This window comes from Manihot esculenta, chromosome 6 (genome assembly GCF_001659605.2).
Source record: "Manihot esculenta cultivar AM560-2 chromosome 6, M.esculenta_v8, whole genome shotgun sequence".
Taxonomy (NCBI): domain Eukaryota; kingdom Viridiplantae; phylum Streptophyta; class Magnoliopsida; order Malpighiales; family Euphorbiaceae; genus Manihot; species Manihot esculenta.
In genome coordinates this window covers 1,849,246-1,870,309 of record NC_035166.2, presented here as the reverse complement: position 1 = coordinate 1,870,309, position 21,064 = coordinate 1,849,246, and the positions used below count along the sequence as shown (strand labels likewise).

Below are 21,064 nucleotides of genomic sequence, written 5' to 3'. Positions count from 1 at the left end.
GTTTTCTAATTCTGTGTTTCTTTTGTTGCTATCATTTTGGGTTGGTTATCTTTATGGCTGAAGTTAAAACCACCACCGTAACTGATGTGATTCCTATGATGACTAAAATCACGGAACACAAATTGAATGGATCTTCCGATCAGAGAATTTTGATATCTGCAGATGAGTATGCACAATTCATCCAATACCAGACATCTCTAAAATCCTCTAATTCCTCCTCTATCACTGCAATTACCGAGTCAGATAACTCTACTGCATGTCTTGTGTCTTCATCCTCCAAATGGGTTATTGATTCTGGTGCTACCGATCATATATCAGGTAATTCTACCCTTTTGTCCAACCTTGAGTCTCATACATCGCCTTCTTATGTTACTCTTGCTGATGGCACTAAATCTTCTGTCATGAGTTCTGTTCATGTCAATTTAACCCCTTCTCTTTCTGTATCCTCTGTGTTATGTCTCCCTAAGTTCGCATTTAATTTGCTTTCCGTTAGTAAACTCACTTATGCATTGAATTGTTGTGTCTCATTCTTTCCTGATCACTGTATTTTTCAGGATCTTTCGACGAAGCATATTATTGATAGAGAGAGTGAGTCAGAGGGTCTTTACGTCTTGGATCAGCAACTACCTCGATCTCCTCGATCTCTGGTATGCTCCACGCGTTTAACACCTTTTGATGTTCATTGTCGTTTGGGGCATCCTTCTCTCTCGGCTTTGAAGAAGTTATATCCACAGTTTCATTATTTGTCTATTCTAGATTATGAGTCTTGTTAATTTGCCAAACATCATCGTTTACCTATATTGTCTCGAGTCAATAAACGGGCTTCGTCTCCCTTTGAGTTAGTCCATTCAGATGTTTGGGGTCCTTATCCTGTTGTGTCTAAGTCTGGCTTTAAGTATTTTGTTACTTTTGTTGATGATTTCTCTCGTACTAGTTGGTTGTTTTTAATGAAGAGTCGTTCGGAATTATTTTCTATTTTTTGTGCATTTTATGCTGAAATCCAAACCTAATTCAATACTTCCATCTGTATATTGCAAAGTGATAATGCTAAAGAGTATCTCTCTGGGGAATTTCCATCTTATTTGTTATGAAAATGGATTCTTCATCAGTCCTCTTGTGTTGCCACTCCTTCACAAAATGGAGTTGCTGAAAGAAAAAATCGGCATCTTCTTGAAGTAGCCAGAGCCCTCTTATTCCAAATAAAGATACCTAAATGTTTTTGGGCTGATGTTGTATCCACTGCTTGTTTTTTTATCAATCACATGCCTTCCTCCATCCTTTATGGTGATATTCCTTATAACATTTTATTTTCCACTAAATCTTTTATTTCCTATTGAGCCACATATCTTTGGTTGTACTTGTTTTGTTCATGATGTTCATCCACAGGTTACTAAATTGGATCCCAAATCACTCAAATGTGTCTTCCTTGGCTACTCTCGACGTTAGAAAGGGTATCGTTGTTTCTCTCCTGATCTGAATCGATATCTTATGTCTGCGGATGTAACATTCTTTGAGTCCACTCCGTTTTTTCTGCCATCATCTATTTATAATACCTAGGAGGAGGAAGATGACATATTGTTATACACTGTTCGCTCTCTGTTTCCTCAGACTACTCCTACACCTTTCGCTCATGTGCCAGGTCACCCTCCCATCTTTCATGTGTATTCCAAACGCTTAGAGGACTCTGACTCCTTTCTGCTACCCGCTTCTTCATTGACTGATCCTGCTCACACTGATCCTTCACTGTCTGATTTGGATTTGCCCATTACTCTTCGTAAAGGTAAACGTACTTGCACTTATCCTATTTCATCTTGTGTCTCTTATGATCAATTATCCTCCTCTTCTTGTTGTTTTGTCACTGCTTTAGATTCTATTTCAATTTCCAAAACTGTTATTGAGGCTTTGTCCTATATTGGTTGGCGTGCTGCAATGGAAGAGAAAATGATGGCCCTTGACACTAATGGTACTTGGGAGTTGATGTCCTTACCCCCAGGAAAGCGGGCTATTGGGTGCAAATGGGTGTTTACAGTGAAAGTAAACTCTGATGGATCTATTGCTCGCCTCAAGGCCCAATTAGTGGCCAAAGGTTATGCACAAACTTATAGAGTTGACTATTCTGATACATTCTCCCCAGTTGCTAAGCTCGCATATGTCCGATTGTTTATTTTCTTGGCGGCTACTCATGATTGGCCTTTGCATCAACTGGATATTAAAAATGCTTTTCTTCATGGTGATCTTCAGGAGGAGGTTTATATTGAGCAACCATCTGGTTTTGTTGCTCAGGGGGAGTCAGGTAAGGTTTGTAGACTTCGAAAATCCCTTTATGGCTTGAAATAGAGTCATTGGGCATGGTTTGGCAGGTTTAGTGAGGTAGTCCAACACTTTGGAATGAAGATGAGTAAGTGTGATCACTCAGTGTTTTATAGAAATTCTGATAGTGGAGTAATTCTGCTTGTAGTATATGTGGATGATATCGTCATTACAGGAAGTGACATTGCTGGCATCACATCCCTAAAAGAATTTCTTAAAACACAATTTCATACAAAGGATTTGGGTTCTTTGAAATATTTCTTGGGAATCGAAGTTATGCGGTGTAAGAAAAGTATCTTCTTATCTCAAAGAAAATATGTTCTTGATTTGTTGGCAGAAACAGGAAAATTGGGTGCTAAGCCTTGTAGTGCCCCAATAACCCCAACCTTCAACTTACCACAGAAGACTGTGAGCCATTTGCAGATCCTGGAAGGTATAGAAGATTAGTTGGCAAGCTGAATTATTTGACGGTGACTCGTCCTGATATTGCATATTCAGTAAGTGTGGTAAGTCAGTTTATGTCCTCTCCTACTGTTGCCTAGTGGGATGCTCTGGGACAGATTCTTTGTTACCTTAAAGGGGCCCCAGGGAGAGGCCTATTCTATAGTAACCATGGGCACTCAAATATTGAATGCTTTTCTGATACTGATTGGGCAGGCTCGAAAGTTGATAGGAGGTCAACTACTGGGTATTGTGTTTTTGTGGGAGGTAACTTGGTCTCATGGAAAAGTAAGAAGCAAAATATGGTCTCCCGTTCTAGTGCTGAATCTGAATATCGAGTCATGGCACAAGCCGTTTGTGAAATCTTATGGGTACGTCAACTGTTGGAAGAAGTTGGATTCACAAATTCAGAGCCTGCTAAGTCGTGGTGTGATAATCAAGCAGCTATCCACATTGCCTCCAATCCAGTATTTCACGAGAGGATAAAACACATCGAGATTGATTGTCATTTTGTTTGTGAAAAGGTCCAACAAAAGATAATATCAACAGGAAATATCCGAACTGGAGAACAATTAGGAGATATTTTCACTAAAGCTCTAAATGGGACTCGAATTGATTATATATGTAACAGCTTGGACATGATTAACATTTATGATCCAACTTGAGGGGGAGTGTTATAAGTTATAGAAAGTAAATATGTTAATATAGGAAGTAAATATTGATAGATGAGTTAGTTGCTTAATCTTAGGGATTGTATAATCATAGACTTAATTTTCCTTCCTGTTTAGATACCGTCTCTCATGTATAAATAGGTTGTAATCTCTATTGTGAGAGAATAACAAAATATTATCTTTCTACAAGTAGTAACCAACTGATAAAGGACTATTTAGACTCCGTCAGGAGTTTTATCCAATATTGATTGACTAAGACGAAATCAGAGAAAAGATAGGCTAGAAAATTAAAAGTCTTATTAAAATTTCTCAAAGATTGAAAAGTGAGTTTTTAATAGTCTAGGACAGCTATTTATAATAGAAAACAAAACCCTAATATGCAAAATTATGAAAATATCCAAAATATCTAAAAAAATAATTAAAATGTAAAATTGACTCTCTAAATGATGGAATTTCCATATCGAACTTTGTGATAACCTGTAGCCCTCGTCACACTTTTAAAAGTCGTGCATCTCGAAATTTCCTTTCCGAAAAGCTATCGTGGATCTCTATCGGATGTCGGCAGCAAAAATTAGGTTTGGTTCAAATCTATCGTAAAATCCAAGACTAATCGCTCTATGTCGCCAACATTAGAAATTTCCTGTATGATCTACAAATTTATTGATGGAAGTGATAGGTATATGCAAAACCTCAGATTTTGGATTTAGGAAACTTGGTTTTAATCCAAGATAGAAGTGAAAGAACTACATGACAATGCTTCTATTGCTGGACAGACACTCTGCTCCAAGGAATTGAAATTGAGGGCTTTTTATCAATTTAGGGGTAGGATTTGGGGCTGGAGTGCCAGGTAATAGCAAAAAGTATTGTCTGACGCCTGCTAAATAGACGCGAGATCCTGGCGCCACTCTAAATGACGCCAGACTATTTTATTATTATTTTTTCTAAAAATGGCCTAAGTGGCGCAGGCTATTATTTGTTTTTTTTTATTATTTTTAAGAATGGTTTTTAATTTTTAAGAACACAGTGGCGCCAGGCCATAATTTTTTTATTTTTTAATTATTAAAATATTATTGTTATATTAATTAATTAATATATTATTTTTATATTATATTAATTTAATAATTATATTTATATTATATTTTTTTATTATAATAAATTTTTTATAATATATTTTATTAATTTTAATATATTTTTATAATAATATTATAATTAAATAATATTAATTATAAATTTATTTATAAGAATACTGAATTAAATAATTAATAAAAAATAGATTAATTAAGGAGAAGGAGAAGGAGAAGGAATTAAGGAGAAGGAGAAGGAGAAGGAGAAGGAGAAGGAGAAGGAGAAGAGGGTGTTTTTCTAAGGTTAGTTCTTGTATGTTTCATGTGTCTTATGTGTATGTTGTGATGACTCGATGCATGTGCTAGTTGAGGAACATTCGGGGACGAATGTTCTTAAGGGGGGGGAGAATGTAATACCCGGCTAGACTCCGGTATCGGAATTCCTACCGTCCGGTGGAATCTCGGATGTCGGAGACCTCTAGAAGGGTAAAACCATGTTTTCATGAAATGTTTTAATGTTTTTGATGATTTTAAGTAAAGAGGAATTGATTTTTTGAATAAAAACACCCTTGGAAGAAACTCAGGTTCGACCGCCAAAACTCAAAGTTCGGCCGCCGAACATGCATGCTTTTCGGGTGAGCCTTAGGCCCCCGAAGGCATAAGTGAGGGAAGCCCAGGTTCGGCCGCTGAACCTCAAGTTCGGCCGCCGAACATGGCATGCATGCGGGGGCACGTTCGGCTCCCGAATGTGGCCTGGCCAGCCACTATAAAAGAGTCCCTTAGCCGAAATGGGCGAGCTTTCTCCCCATTTTCAGCCAAGGTGAGCCCTTCCGCCGTTCCTCACCATCCTTGAGTTCTTTCCTTCAAATCTTTCAAGATTTCCACAAGTTTTTATGTTGTTTTGAAGATTTTCGAGTTTAAAGCAAGTTTTGGAGCTTTGAGGTTCAAGAACTCAAAATCTCCCACCTCCGAGTTTAGGACGTCTCTCTCTCGATCTTCAAGAGGTAAGAGCCGATCTTAAGCTCATTTCATGTTTAAAGTAAGTTTTATGCAAGATCTATGGGGTAGAATGTATGTTTAGCTCATAGTTAGGTTTTTGAGTAATGTTATGCTTTGAGCAATGTATGTTGGTTTTGTGTTGTTGTTGTGTGTTGTAGTTGGGATTTAAGTTAGTTTGAAACCCCTAGGAGCCAATGTATGTATATTTGCATGTTTTGGTTGAGCTAAATGCATGATTGGAAGTTTTGGAGGCAAATGTGCTTAAAGGAGCCAAGTTTTTGCCCTTTGGCAGAAACCAGGTTCGGCAGCCGAAGGAACTTTCGGCCGCCGAACATGGCTGGGGAGGCAGGCCTTTCGGCTGTCGAAGTTGCCCCCGAAAAGAGACTTTCGTCTCTGTCTGGGACTTTCGGCCGCGAAGGTGCCGCCGAACCTGCCTGGGTTTCGGCTCTGGAGGGACTTTCGGTCGCCGAAGGTGCCGCCGAACCTGCCCTGTTCTGCCTTCCTTTGCATGTTTTTGCATGATTGTTTTGAGGTGTTTTAGGGGGTTTTTGAGGGATGTTTTTAGAGTTATGTTCTAGTTGTTTGGTCCCTCATTTGAGTCCACCTGTGTAGGTTCGGACCCGAGGAACCGAGGACCCCAGCAGTGAGTTCAGCTGCTTCTAAGTCAGTAAAGCTTCTGCCAAGAGGTGAGTAGAATAAACTTTTATGTTTTAAAGCAAATGAATTATACAGTTGAGCATGTTCATGCATCATGAATGCCATGTGATGAATTAGGTTGTTTGCATTAGAAATCACGAATATGTTGCATTGCATTTATGATGTTGATGTGGATTGGTTATTGGATGATCCTTTAGTCCTCATATGGTATGATGATGTTACGGCATGATATGGTATGGAAGTCCAGGTTGTACCCATTCTACGTCCCTGGCACATTGGTATGCATGATATGTTATGTTAAGAGAAAGACCGGTTGTACCCATTCTACGTCCCGGCACTTTGGAATGTGGAGGACTATTGGTGACAATACCATCCGAGATGTGATTTGTTGTTATGTGTTGCATTACATGATGGCATGAGATTTTAAATGTTGTTTTCTTTTATTCTGCTCACTGGGCTCTAGTAGCTCACCCCATTTCCCTAATCCCCCAGGATTGCAGGTACGGGCTAGACAGAGAAGTCAAGAAGAGTAAAGTCTTATGTTTGTAATAGATAGATAGTGGACATGGTAAATTGTATAATGATGTAAAGTTAAATAGTTAAGTTATGTATAATGATATTGAGAATTAGAAGTTGTGCTTGACCCTATAGATGTTGTAATCCCTTGTTGATACATGATCTTAATGTCTATTGATGTTTATGTTTAACCAACTCAACTTATGATGTATCGCCCATTGGGGTATTGATGAGATCCCACAGAGGGGTCAAGTTTATGATTATGATTATGTTTAGTGCATGCACAGGTTGAGTTTGGTGTATGAGGAATGAATAAAAGAAAAGTTTTAATTTTTATGTATGATTGTTGATCATGTATGGGATTAAACAGATTTGCAGGTTTCATGTAAGGCTTGCTACGGGTCCCGGCGGCCTTAAGCCGATCTGGATCCTAGCGCCGGTAGCGGTCCGATTTTCGGGTCGTGTTACGTTAAACCTCAGGGACTACAAAGTAATTTTTCCATAATAAAATTTATTAAATATTAATATATAAAATATATTAATATTTAAAATTATAAAATAAAATTATGCTGTTAATTAATTTATTATGCGATCAAATTAATTAATTTATTTATTTCTCTTTGATAAATTATAAATAATTCAGTATTCTCATATAATATCTAATAGTAAAATAATATAATAATTTTAAATATTTTATGTTTATTGTTTATAATTTATAAAAAAAAAATTAAGTAATTAATTCAGTGAAGTGATTTTAAGATAATATTATAATTTTAAATATTTTTGTGTGCAGTCTCTTTGTTATTAATTTTTATAATATTCTTATATATTAAAAATATTTTTATAAAATATAATAACTAATTTTAATAATTTATACAATTATCAAATAATATTATTATATAATTAAAAAATTACTAATACTATTTAACCACTATATTAATTTATTCAAATAATAAAAAATTTTATCACTCAATAAATATATATAATATTATTGAATTATTTTTATATATTTAACCGCAATCGAATTATTTTTATATATTTATAATTAATATTATTTAATTATAATATTATTATAAAAATATATTAAAATTAATAAAATATATTATAATAAAGAAATATAATATAAATATAATTATTATATTAATATAATATAAAAATAATATATTAATTAATTAATATAATTATAATATTTAAATAATTAAAAATATAAAAAAAAAAATGGCCTGGCGGAACTCTAAGTGGTGCCACACCATTTTTGCGCCAGGACCTGACGCCATTTAGAGTGATGCCAGGATCTGGCGCCTGTTTGACAGGCGCCAAACAATATTTTCTGCTGCCGCCTGACACTCCAACTATAAATCTACAAATATTTTTATCTCAATAGTGAATATATAAATTAAAAATATTCTACCCCTAAATTGACAAAAAGCCCTGGGCTGAAACGGAAGATGGGTTTATTCAGCTAAATTCAACAGGATCAGCACAAGTCAAAAGGTTACTGGTGAGGCATGCATGGGACTTTGAAGAGTTTCTTAGATATATCTAATATCAGTTTTGTCAAATGTCTAGTTAAGATCAAGTATTTGTGGGATAGTTGAAGCTTTGCCAACTTGAACCAAAACCAGGCTTCCTGAATTAATCAAGATCTCGGTTACAAATGTATCTGTCAGACATTTGTAGACCATACTGGAACTCTTTGATTGTGCTTGCTATGGAGATTGAGATTTACATATTGGTTAATTGATAGAACTACTGAGGAACCATTGATCAGGTATGTACACTTGAAACTTCAAGGACTATCCGGAACTTTTAAAAAATTTTATATTTATATATCAACTGCTGTAATTATGTAATTTTTTTAAAAAATTCATATAAAATAAATAACAAGTTTTATTTAACGGTTAAATCAAATAAGTTTTTTCTATTTTGTAGAAGCAGACATTTTTTTTCAAATTCCAATTTAAATACTTTCTAATTCTTTCTTGAAAATTTTATAAAAATTTATTTAATTTTTTTATAAAATTATTCATAAAATTAGCTCTATAAAATTATTCATATCATTACCGAATACATTTTGTCTTAAATCGATGTGCGATTCAATAAGTCTTCTAGACTACTTATTTAAAAGCTAGTTAAAAAAAAAGTATTTAAAGTCTCGGTTACTTTTGAAAATTCAAGAGAAAAAGAACCCTAAAGAAGATTGTATACTACTTAGATAAATTAGAAAGAAAGGGTGAGAAATGAGAAGATTGTCTGTGCTGAGGATGAAATATAAACATATAGTTCAATATTACTATCTCAATTCATTATCCTGTAGAAATTGGATGTCACATTTATCAGTTGATGCTCTTCTGTTTCTCCACAAACAAGTAGTCAAGTTCTAGACACTAACAGTTCTTACAGGGTTCACTTGGTTTATAGGAGATGGCAACACTCTACTGTTGAGTTGTATTTCTCTCCTTGCCTCTATTCTTATTATTCTTAAAGTAAAATATTGAGAAATTAATCGACTAATTTTGTGTTAAGTTTTCTTATCACAATATTACTGTTAAAAATGACACGATCTAAAAATTAAATATGAAAAATAATCAATATTCACAATAATTTTAGTTTTATTTTCGAACGGAATACACTAGAAGAATATTACACATTTATATGTCTAGAAAAAATATAAAAAATAAAATAACATTAATAATTATGAATACATAATAAAACTAATAGTGTATGATTCATAATATATTATTAAACTTCATATTATAATTATGAATATAAAATAAAATTAATGAAAAAGTTGGACTCCATTGTCAACTGCTACCATCGAAATTTACTTGTGCTTTTTTTTTTTTTAAAGCAAATTACTTGTCCTGTTCAGTCTTTGTCTTTCTGCTTTTTGATTGCTTAGATTGTCTAGTTTCAGCGTTATCCATTCTCACAGCCAAAGTTGACTTTTAGGAGAGAAGGATCAAGATGCTCATTGAGAAAAATAGTATGGAATAAACTATTTTATTATTTTAGTATTTTTATAATAAAAAATAATCAAATTTAATTTTAAAAATATTTTTAATGAATAATGAGTAAGGCTAATTTAGTGTTAATCGATTTAAACTGAGTTTTGAATGATTTTGTTATTCAATTAATTTAATTTGATTTATAAAATTAGAAAGTGATGAATTGAATTAAATTGATTGAAGTATTTTAATTTTTTACTTTAATTTAATTTAATTTTTCCTGAAAATATAATTTATATAATTTTACTAAAATTTAATAATTAAAAAATATTTAATTTAACTGTTATATACAATTAATAATTTATAGATTTTAAACAGTTAAATTAAGTATTTAATAAATTTTTAAATATGTAACTGAAATTAAATTTATAAATTATATTTTGAATCACTCTAATTTTATTAATACAATAAGTAATTTTATTTTAAAAAAAATAATTATTGAAATTAAGTAGCCTAAAGGTCTATGGACGCTTTCCTTCATCCAAGCAGATGAGAGAAAGATGGATTTTTAAGTGTCACCGTCCCATTCACAAAAGAATATAATAGAGAATTAAAAAAAAAATAAACCAATAAAACTTTAACTCAAAATAATTAAACTAATTAGCCAAGCTATAAAATTTTCTTATATTTGCTATTAAATAAATGTTTTTATATTCCTTATCATATATTGTGAAGAGAAATTTATTCTTTTTCTAATACATTTGAAGAGAAAAAAATTAAATAAAAAAAAATTAAAATTCAAACTTATTTTTCATTGGAAAAATTATCGGTTGAGTCAAAAGTAAATTACAAGAAAATATTAAATTATAGAAAAAATATTAATAAAATAAATTATCAATTATTTATGAATTATTTAAAATCAATCGAAATTTCACTGTAAATTTTTTAAATTGCCCAAAACACACGATTCCACAGCTTGACCGGTAATCAAAGACGACCGCCAAGATATCAAGACAACCACAATTAATTAATAATTTCTTCCCAAGATATCATGACAGAAACCTCAAAACAGTTTCAAATATTAGCAAAGATCATTGAAATTCCAACATGGAAGCTGAAAAAGGTTTTCTTCTTCCCTTCCTTCTAATGATCATCCATTTTGCAGTTTCTGCTTCTATGGACACCATAGCCATAAATCAAACCATCGAAGATGGTGGCTTTCTTATCTCCAAAGAAAACAATTTTGTGCTTGGATTTTTCAGCCCTGGCAATCCCAAGTATAGGTATCTTGGAATCTGGTATTACAAAGTACGAGAGCAAACTGTAGTGTGGGTAGCAAACAGAAATCATCCTATCAATGGATCTTCGGGAGTTCTTTCAGTTAATCAATATGGAAATCTCGTTCTCTATAGCAATCATAGCAGAAAAGTTCCAGTATGGTCTGCAAATGTCTCACGTGAAGTAACAAAGACAGACACTTGTTGTGTAGCTCAGCTCTTGGATTCAGGAAACTTGATTTTGGTCCAAGAAAGAAGTGGAAGAGTTCTATGGGAAAGCTTTGATTATCCGACAGATACTCAATTACCAGCAATGAAATTTGGGTTGAATAGAGAGACAGGTATTCACCAATTCTTAACATCATGGAGATCAGCAGATGACCCTGGAACTGGAGACTACGTGCTTGAGCTCAATCTAAAAGGATCACCTCAAGGCATTTTGTACAAGGGTACAAAGCGATATTGGAGAGTTGTCCCATGGCCAGGGAAAAATCATGTTAATGGACTCAACTTTAGTTTTGTCCATAACCAAAAAGAGACATTTGTTACCTTTTTTCCTGTTGATGCTTCTCTTATATTAAGAACAAAGTTGGAATATTCAGGATTGGTTTTGCACCTAATCTGGCATGAAAGTGAAGGCAAGTGGAAGGAATTACGGTCAGCACCGAAGTATCTGTGTGAGTTTTATGGTCATTGTGGTCCCTATAGCATGTGTAATCCTTTGTATCTTTATCCTAAATTTGAATGTGATTGTTTACCCGGGTACGAGCCTCAATCTCCAAGGGACTGGAATTTTTTGAAGGATGGGTCAGGTGGGTGTGTTCGGAAGCGGAAAGAATCATCTTCTCTGTGCAACCAGGGAGAAGGATTTGTGAAAGTAACAGCTGTTAAGGTTCCTGATACTTCAGAAGCAGTTTGGTTGGGCTTGAATATGAGTCCTGTTGATTGTGAACTACAATGCAAGAGGAATTGTACATGTTCTGCATATTCATCCACATCTCTTTCTGGGAAAGAAACTGGTTGCTTGGCTTGGTATGGTGAATTAACGGACACTGTAATTGATATAGGTGAAGGAAGTGATATATATGTTCGTGTTGACGCACTTGAATTAGGTAAGAAAATCAGTTTTTATATTTAATTGAAAAATCAATATGGATGATCTTGCTTTTCTCTATTTCCTTATCCTCTTTTAACTTGGAACAATCACAGCTGAAATAACACAAAAATCAAATGGATTTCTGGAGAAGAAGCATTTGTTGGCTATTTTGTTGGTATCTATTTTTTCAGCTTGGTTTGTAATCATTTTATTTGCATATTTGTGGTTCAAGAAGAAAAGAAAAACAGGTAAGAAAAACTTTATTTGTTTATGCAAATTTGTGCCTTTCTAAATATATTTACACTACTAAATTGTTTTATGATGGGAGTAATTTTTTCTGAGGAAGTGAGGAACAAATGGAATGCAAAATTGTTTAATACAATCAATGATCCATACTACATTGAAAATGAAGATGGAGGTGGAGTGAGTTATCCAGAGATTGTGTATTTCAATCTCAGTATAATACTTTCCGCCACTGACAATTTCTCTCTAGCTAACAAACTCGGCCAAGGTGGCTTTGGATTGGTTTATAAGGTATACACAACTTATGTGCAAATTTCTCAAAACTGTAATGGCTTTGTATTAGTTCAGAAAGAATGCTGGCTTGAAATTTCATTACATGGAGTAAAAAGTCCTCTTGTAAACATGATTGTAGGGTCAACTGTCTAATGGCCAGGAGATCGCTGTGAAAAGACTATCTAAAAGTTCAGGGCAAGGAATAAAAGAATTTAAAAACGAAGTTTTATTAATTGCAAAACTTCAACATCAAAATCTTGTGAAAATTCTTGGATGCTGCATTCAGGGAGAGGAACCGATGCTAGTTTATGAATACATGCCAAACAAAAGCTTGGACTCATTTCTTTTTGGTAAGCCTTATTTAGTTGAGCATTGTGTTCCATAAATTATCTAATTCTATCTATTTGAACAATATGATTCATAGACACAGACCGCATAAAATGGCACTAATTCAAATGCAAATATTTCTTATTAGATGAAACAAGAAGGTCAATTTTGGATTGGAGAAAACGCTTTGACATTATTGTCGGTATTGCTCGTGGAATCTTATATATCCACCAAGATTCTAGGTTGAGAATTATCCATAGAGACTTAAAAACAAGCAACATTCTATTGGATAAAGAAATGAATCCAAAAATTTCAGATTTTGGCCTAGCTAGAGTCTTCAAAGGTGACCAAAGTCTAGAAAAAACGAACAGAATCGCTGGCACATTGTAAGTATACCTATACACTTAGCAGCAAGACACATAGAACCACTACTAAGGATACCATTCTTTCTTACATTAAAATTGTATTTTTCATATGCAGTGGGTACATGTCACCAGAATATGTGGCATTTGGAAAGTTTTCAACGAAATCTGATGTCTTTAGTTTTGGGGTCATATTATTAGAGATTGTTACAGGGAAAAAGAACAATAGCTTTTGTCAAGAGGATTCTTACCTAAGCATGGCAGGAAAAGTAAGTTAAGATAATAAGCTAAATATTCGGTAAACTATTACAAATTGAATATTCTTTTCGGACCTTATGTTCTAAACTATTAAAAGTTGTTGAATATATGTTGATGTTACAGATATGGCATTTATGGAAAGAAGAAAGAGCACTGGAGATGGTTGATTCATCACTAAAGGAGTCATGTTCTGGTCATGAAGTATTGAGATGCATCCAAATTGGACTCTTGTGTGTGCAAGAAGATGCATTTGAAAGACCAAGCATGTCAGCTGTTGTTGTAATGTTGAATAGTGAAATTAGTCTTCCTTCTCCTAGACAGCCCCCTTTCACTTTTAGAAAGCCAAGTAATAGTTATAGCCCCTTAGTAGCACAAAAGGAATTTTATTGTGTGGATGAGGAAACTATTACTGAGGTTGTATGTCGTTGAATAATCAATATATCATCAATTACATAAATTTTTAGTATAGTGATGTATACTATGTAGTAGTAACCAACATTAGAAATTTCCTGTATGATCTACAAATTTATTGATGGAAGTGACAGGTATATGCAAAACCTCAGATTTTGGATTCAGGAAACTTGGTTTTAATCCAAGATAGAAGTGAAAGAACTACATGACAAAGCTTCTATTGCTGGACAGACACTCTGCTCCAAGGAATTGAAATTGGGCTGAAACGGAAGATGGGTTTTCAGTGGTTTCTGATACCAGAATATCAGCAGATTATCCATGAACTAGAGATTACTCGGTTCAGCTAAATTCAACAGGATCAGCACAAGTCAAAAGGTTAACTGATATCCATGAACATGTTGACAAAGACAAACATATTCTTAACTGATATCTTTCTTTCTGATGCTTCATTTTTGTGGATGACTAGATGAACAAGGTTGTTGAAAGTCTAAAAGATGATGAGCCCCTTCTAGATTCAGTCCTAATACATATGGGAGCATGTATTCAGCTTTGGGGAAGTTTGAGAGCTCCATGGTTGTATATAAAAGAGCAATTGGTGTTCTTGAAAGCAAACACGGTAAGTCCAATCTTGTGTAAATTTGTTGTTATTTGTCTTTGTTGGTGCAGCATTAGAATTTAACCATATCAGTTTTCTGCTGTCTTTTCAACTTTGTATAGTACTTGTTATATCAAGTTATTGCGACTGGCTACCTTGTTATTAATAGTATAACATCGTATTTTTAACAATTTTGTCTCCGGTGAGCTACAGTGTTAAAGTGTTGAAGCTGGAAGGCATGAAATTTTCTTCTTGTTAAACCACTTTGCTTTTTTGGTCAATAGCAAATTATTTCCTTTTACACTGGGTGTTTCTGGAATTAAAAGTTTGAATGTCTGTCTGCAACTGATCCATGTTCTTGCGTTCATCCAGTTTGTTTAGAGAATGCATCTTGGAAGTTGGAACCCTAATTTTGTTGCTAGACTGTATAAAGTTTTTCTGTGGTTATGCAGAAGTTTACATTGACTAGCAGAACAGTGTAGTCATGTAAATGAAAATTGAGACTAAACCAACAACAGCATGATTTTTTCAAATAGATTTTACATTTGACCACAGTACTATAATTGATCTTTGGAAATTTTCTTCAATTATTTAGCAATTAAAGATTCTAAAGCTCAACGCGCATCTTTACATTGGTGTTCCAGGGAAAAGTAGTATATTTCTTGTCTCACCATTGTTGGGGATGGCAAAAATTCTTGGTTCTATTGGAAGAGTAAAAAAAGCCATAGAGGTCTACCATCGTTCAATAGCTATTTTAGAATCAAGCAAAGGCGTTGAGAGCGAAGACTTGGTTGTCCCTTTATTTGGTCTTGGCAATCTTTTGATGAAGGAAGGAAGAACTACAGATTCTGAAATTCATTTTAATAGGTTAATTTACTCTCTGTTTTGCTTTTGCTGAATAGTTAGTGCTTAGGTATGGTTATTTACTTCATTGTTCTTTTGTTTGTCTAGAATTTTGAGCATATATAGGAAGTTATATGGAGAAAATGACGGAAGAGTTGGCATGGCCTTGTGTTCTCTAGCCCATGCAAAGTGCTCAACTGGTAAGCTAGGCATTCAGACATCCTTTACATTGAGCTTCTTGAAAGACTCACTTGTGACAGTGGATTCTCTGATCTAAGGCTATTAAGTTCTTGGGCAATATTAGCTGATAAACTCTAGTTTTCTATATGTATATACACGCAAACACTTGACGATGGTTCATATGTCTAATTTTACATAGGGAACGTTGAAGAAGCTATTGACTTGTATAGAAAGGGTCTTCAGCTCATCAAGGACACAAATTATATAGCTCTGGATGACAGTATCATGGAGAAGATGAGGATTGATTTGGCAGAATTACTTCATGTTGTAGGAAGGTGAAGGCAGATCGCTTTTTCATTTTGATTGCTTGTTGTGCTGGATCTTCTCTCTCTCTTTCCCTCTCCTTTTTCTCACTTTGTCGATGCTTTTGAAATTAAACTGCTGAAAATCAAGTTGCAGACATTTTCACTTGGCCTCTCAAAGCTGATTTGTTTTCGAAGCTAAAAAATATGATAGGAATAAAAACTCAGTATGCGTTGAGAAAATCACGGGACATTTTCCACCAAATTTTGAATTTCATAATTCATTTTTTGAATCTTGTCCTTTGGATTTTAGAACATTTTGAAGGGATATGGTTTCTATGCCAAAGCCTTCCAAGTAATGTTTTTCCTTGTCATTAATATTTTTTGTGACATCTTTTGGGGTGGGAATTGGGATGTCATTTAGAGTTATTTATTTCTGTGAAAACTATGGGGAGATGTGACTACATCGGAAACTAGTATATTTCTTATGATAGCTTGAATATATACTATGTTATAACAGGCAAGTTGTTATGGTCTACTTAGAGTAAAATTAGTGTTCAAGTTGTTGTTGTGAGCTCAATAAAGGGAGGGTTGACCTTTTGAACTATTTAGATGAAATAAATAGTTAATAGTGTTACTGAAAAGGTGATAACTTTCTTCCCCCTCCCTCTTTTGTTTTTTAGAGGAAAAGAAGGCCGAGAATTGCTAGAGGAATGCTTGTTGATCTCTGAAAGATCCAAAGGAAAAGATCATCCCAGCTCAGTTAGCCACCTTATAAATCTTGCTACCTCTTATTCACAATCGAAGAATTTTGTTGAGGCTGAGCGGTTGTTGAGGAGAATTATCATATCTGGCCCATAGGAAAAAAAAAAAAAAAAGGCCCATAACTTTTAAATATGTATATATAATTCTTATTATTAAAAATAAATAAAAAATTAATTAAAAAATTAAAAAAAAAAACAATTAAAACATTAAAAGGCTCTGGTTCCTTCCCGAAACCAGAGCCTTCGTCTTCGTGGAGAGAAGCAGAGGCGGTAGAAATGCTCTGTTTTTATAAAAAAAAAAATTTTTCTCTAAAATTCAAATCTCCTTCCTCTCAACCCAATCAACCCATAAACTTGCTAAATTCTATTTTAAACCTATATTCTCCTCAAAAATTCAATTTTTTCTTTCAGCGGTTCCAAAATTGAGTAGGTGAGTTTTATTCCCTTTTTTGATTTATTGTGATATAGTTTATTTTTATTACCTTTTAATAGTAATTTTTGTGATTTGAAAATAAAAATGGGTTATGTTTTAGTTAGATCAAATCAATGGGGTTTTATATTTCTTTTTGGATTAATAATTTTCATAGGTTGATCTAAATACATTATTGAGTATTTTTGTTGAGTTTGTGTAATTTTGGGAGGTTTAGCTATGCTGCAATACTGTCGAAATTTTCTTAAAAATATATATAAAAATATATTTAAAATTTTATATTTTACGTTTTATATTTTCATCCTAAAATGTTTATTTATTATTTGATATATTATTTTTCTTTTTAATTTTAGAAGAGGATCCAGCGTCCAGGATAGACAATAGGGGTGCTCCTGCGATCTAGGTTATTCTATCCTCAGTACTGGTGAGTGGATAAATATATAACATTGATATTTTTTTTAATATATGTATATGTGTATAGTTACTTTGGTTATTTAAAATGGGAAAGGATAAAGTTAATTTATATTTCTTGAATAAATGAACATTGAATTCAAAGCACAGCTGAATAAATAGCCGATTACATTCTGTATATGCACCAAACAGATAACACCTTGATGACAGGTGATTTATTTTCAGCATGATATATATTTATACTGTATTTGGGACAGCGCTTGATATAAAGATAGCCTTTGGGGCGTATGTCAGGTGGTCACCCTTTGGGGGTAGTTCTACACATGTGTATGACCAGTATTTTATTAGCTCTTGGGCCAAATTTGTCATCATAGAGCCTAAGATGCCAGCATTGCTCTCAGGCTGTCATTATTTTATTACACCTGAGATGCCAACATTATCTGCAGGGAACATATTATGAGTGTATGTGGATTCTATTTTTCACAGTTATTTTGATTGACTTAAATTGTATTTATTCAGCTGACTTATTTATATGGTACTATTAAGTACCTAAACCTTATCTTTTCCCCTTTGTTATTTATTTATCCGCTCACTGAGTATGTTGTACTCACCCTTATACTTTTACTATTTCAGTTCCTTTTTGGTGATCCGCTCAGTCTTTCCTTCCACATTGTCCACTCAGAGTCTAGAGGAGGTCGGACCAATCCTAGGTCTTTTATAATTTCTTTTTGTACTTTGGATAGATCATGTATAGATTGTACAGCCCAATGAAGAATGTATTTTGTTTTTTGTAAATATATTGTGGATTGGCTAGATCCACCATCAGTTTTCTATTTGGAAATTATAGCAGGTTATATGTATTTATATGTATAAATATTAGGGGAAGTTCTGTCAGTTTTCAGGGTCATATTCGTCTCTACATATTAGAGAATGGGTGTGACAATTTTTGGTATCAGAGCTTAGGTTTATAGATTCTATAGACTTTCCTCAAGTTAGTATTCTTAATTATATTCTCATAATTCTTCTCGTATTTTCGTTTGTAGGACAATGCCGCCCAGAGTAGGTACTAGAAATCGGGGCCGTGGCGTTCGTACAGCTAGATTAGCTGATATTGGTCGACCTCATAGGGATCCTATAGTTACACCTCCACCTCTAGAAGGGGTGGCAGATCATGATTTATCTGAGAGCAGAGAAGGACAGGGAGATTCTGTTTCTCATGGTGTTGAATCAGGGGCATATTCGACTGCACCATCATTTCCTTCAGCACTTGCAGTTGCACCTCCTGTCGCACCTGCAGCTCCACCTTTTGTTCCACCTGTAGCACCAGCCCATCCTTTTCAGATAAATGCAGACCTGGGTGCTTTTGTGGCACAAGTTGTTACAGTAGCTGTTACAGCCAAACCTAGAGATCCGTGGGAGATAGTGGATCGTACTAGATGTTTGGGAGCTTATGATTTTGAGGGTTCTTCTGATGCTGACATTGCAGATAAATGGTTAAAGAAAGTGCTAAAAGTGTTTGAATTAATGAAGTTGACTGATGCAGATAAAGTAGATAATATACATGGATTGCTTCAGGGTAAAGCTGATGGTTGGTTTGATGGCATTCGTCGCAGACATAGAGTCAGACTGACTTGGGATCAATTTATATATGAATTTCGCCAGGAGTATTTTTCAGAAAGTTACAGGAAGGGGAAACAGGATGCCTTTTTCAGGTTGTTTCAAGGAAGCCTCTCAATAAGAGAGTATGTTGACAAGTTTGAAGACCTCTATTGCTTTGTTTCAGACATACTGCCTTCTGAGAAAGCTAAATGTGACAGATTCAGACAGGGTCTACATGTTAATATCAGATCATCTATGACCTGGTTCAGAGGTAATAATTTCAGAGAGTTGGTGGAAGCAGCTTTGAATGTTGAGAAAGTTAAGCAAGAAGAAAAAGAGTATGAGCAGAGGATGAGTAGAAAACATATGCAGGGTTCACAGGGGTTCAGAGAAAGACCAGCTAAGAGAGGGAGCAGTTCATTTCAGTCCCAAGCGGGATACAGAGGTAGTGGTAGAGGTTCTTTTGTTAACACAGAGCAGCAGGTTGCTCGACCACAATCTAGTCAGAGTTCAGTAGCACAACCAGTGGGTAGTTCCTTTGGGGCACAGACACGTGGGCAAGGATATAATTCTGGGTTTGAGCAAAGGAAGAGACATTTTCCTCAATGTGCCACCTGTGGTAAATATCATGCTGGGGAGTGCAGAAAATTCGATAGGGGTTGTTTTGAATGTGGCTCTTCGGGGCATTTTAAGAAAGATTGTCCATTGCTGATAGCCAAAGACAGTGGTTCTCAGCAAGGGTCAGTGGCATCTCAGAATCTAAAGTATGGTATGACACCATCACAGGGAGTACCCACGGCACAAGTTGGACCAAGTACAAGCAAAGCCAGTGGAGCTACTTCATCTTCTCAGCCTAGACCAATGATGCAACCTGGCAGACCTCGCACTCAAGCCAGAGTTTTTGCTATGACACAGCAGGAGGCACGAGCATCTCCAGAGGTGGTGACTGGTATGTTAACTATTTTTAATAAAGATGCGTACATTCTTATAGATCCTGGTTCCACTCACTCTTTCATATCTCAATCCTTCTCTGAGCATGCTAATAGAGAATTAAAACCCTTAGACTGTGGATTAGTTGGGATTCTGTAGTATGTGAACATGTGTATAGGGATTGTGTTGTTAAGTTGGGCGACCATGAGTTGTTAGTGGATCTGATTCCTTTGTGTCTACAAGATCTGGATGTCATCCTAGGTATGGATTGGTTATCCCGTCATCATGCCACAATAGATTGCTTTGAGAAATCAGTGGTATTTAATAGTCCAGAAGGGTCCAAGTTCACTTTCTTTGGGGAGAGGCGTTTACTTCCTTCTTATGTGATTTTCGCCATGACCACTAGGAAGATGCTTCGGAAGGGTTGTCAAGCATATTTAGCCTATGTGGTGGACAGTAACCTAGAAGGACCTAAATTGGAGGATATACCAGTAGTAAACGAGTTTCCTGATGTATTTCCTGAAGAACTTCCTGGGTTGCCTCCAGATAGAGAGATTGAATTCTCTATTGATTTAAATCCAAGTACAGCTCCTATTTCTATGGCACCATACAGAATGGCTCCGGCAGAACTGAAAGAGTTAAAAGCACAATTGCAGGAGCTACTTGATAAAGGTTTCATAAGACCCAGTGTTTCACCTTGGGGAGCCCCTGTGCTATTTGTGAAGAAGAAGGATGGTTCCTTAAGATTGTGTATTGACTACAGACAATTGAATCGAGTTACTGTGCGAAATAAGTATCCTTTACCCCGCATTGATGATCTTTTTGATCAACTCCAAGGTGCTAAAGTATTCTCTAAGGTTGATTTGCGGTCTGGGTATCATCAATTGGAGATCAAGGAGTCTGAAATACCTAAGACAGCCTTCAGAACTCGTTACGGGCATTATGAGTTCCTCGTTATGCCTTTTGGGTTAACTAATGCACCCGCTGCTTTTATGGATCTCATGAATAGGGTGTTTAAGCCCTACTTGGATAGTTTTGTTATTGTGTTTATTGATGACATCTTAGTATATTCTCGTAGCAAGGAAGAGCATGAGATGCATTTACGGATAGTACTGCAAATTTTGAGGAATAAGCAACTATATGCTAAATTGAGCAAA

The 21,064-nt window shown here is 34.7% G+C and overlaps 3 protein-coding genes across 6 annotated transcripts; all 3 read left to right on the top strand.

The window, feature by feature from the left end:
• Positions 1-8,114: 8,114 nt before the first annotated feature.
• On the top strand, positions 8,115-17,374 carry LOC122723820 (nephrocystin-3-like). Of its 4 annotated transcripts, none has more exons than XM_043957496.1 (6): positions 8,115-8,152; positions 14,320-14,469; positions 15,093-15,315; positions 15,400-15,491; positions 15,671-15,806; positions 16,457-16,649. In XM_043957496.1, exons 2-6 carry the CDS (start codon positions 14,391-14,393, stop codon positions 16,632-16,634), a joined length of 708 nt encoding a protein of 235 aa, XP_043813431.1. In that variant the 5' UTR covers positions 8,115-8,152; positions 14,320-14,390; the 3' UTR covers positions 16,635-16,649. The 4 variants fall into 4 exon arrangements, with proteins under 4 accessions (XP_043813431.1, XP_043813432.1, XP_043813433.1 ...); XM_043957497.1 differs by lacking the exons at positions 8,115-8,152; positions 16,457-16,649 and adding exons at positions 14,097-14,228; positions 17,321-17,374; XM_043957498.1 differs by lacking the exons at positions 8,115-8,152; positions 16,457-16,649 and adding exons at positions 14,097-14,228; positions 17,324-17,366.
• Positions 10,603-13,871, top strand: LOC110617179 (G-type lectin S-receptor-like serine/threonine-protein kinase RKS1). Its single transcript, XM_021759803.2, has 7 exons — positions 10,603-11,995; positions 12,093-12,227; positions 12,326-12,513; positions 12,635-12,845; positions 12,971-13,208; positions 13,303-13,453; positions 13,566-13,871. The coding sequence occupies exons 1-7, from the start codon at positions 10,714-10,716 to the stop codon at positions 13,869-13,871; spliced, it is 2,511 nt and encodes an 836-aa protein (XP_021615495.1). The 5' UTR covers positions 10,603-10,713.
• A 57-nt stretch (positions 17,375-17,431) lies between the features above and the next one.
• Positions 17,432-20,066, top strand: LOC122723816. The gene is made up of 2 exons (XM_043957465.1): positions 17,432-18,072; positions 18,422-20,066. Exon 2 carries the CDS (start codon positions 18,426-18,428, stop codon positions 20,064-20,066), a length of 1,641 nt encoding a protein of 546 aa, XP_043813400.1. The 5' UTR covers positions 17,432-18,072; positions 18,422-18,425.
• Positions 20,067-21,064: the final 998 nt, after the last annotated feature.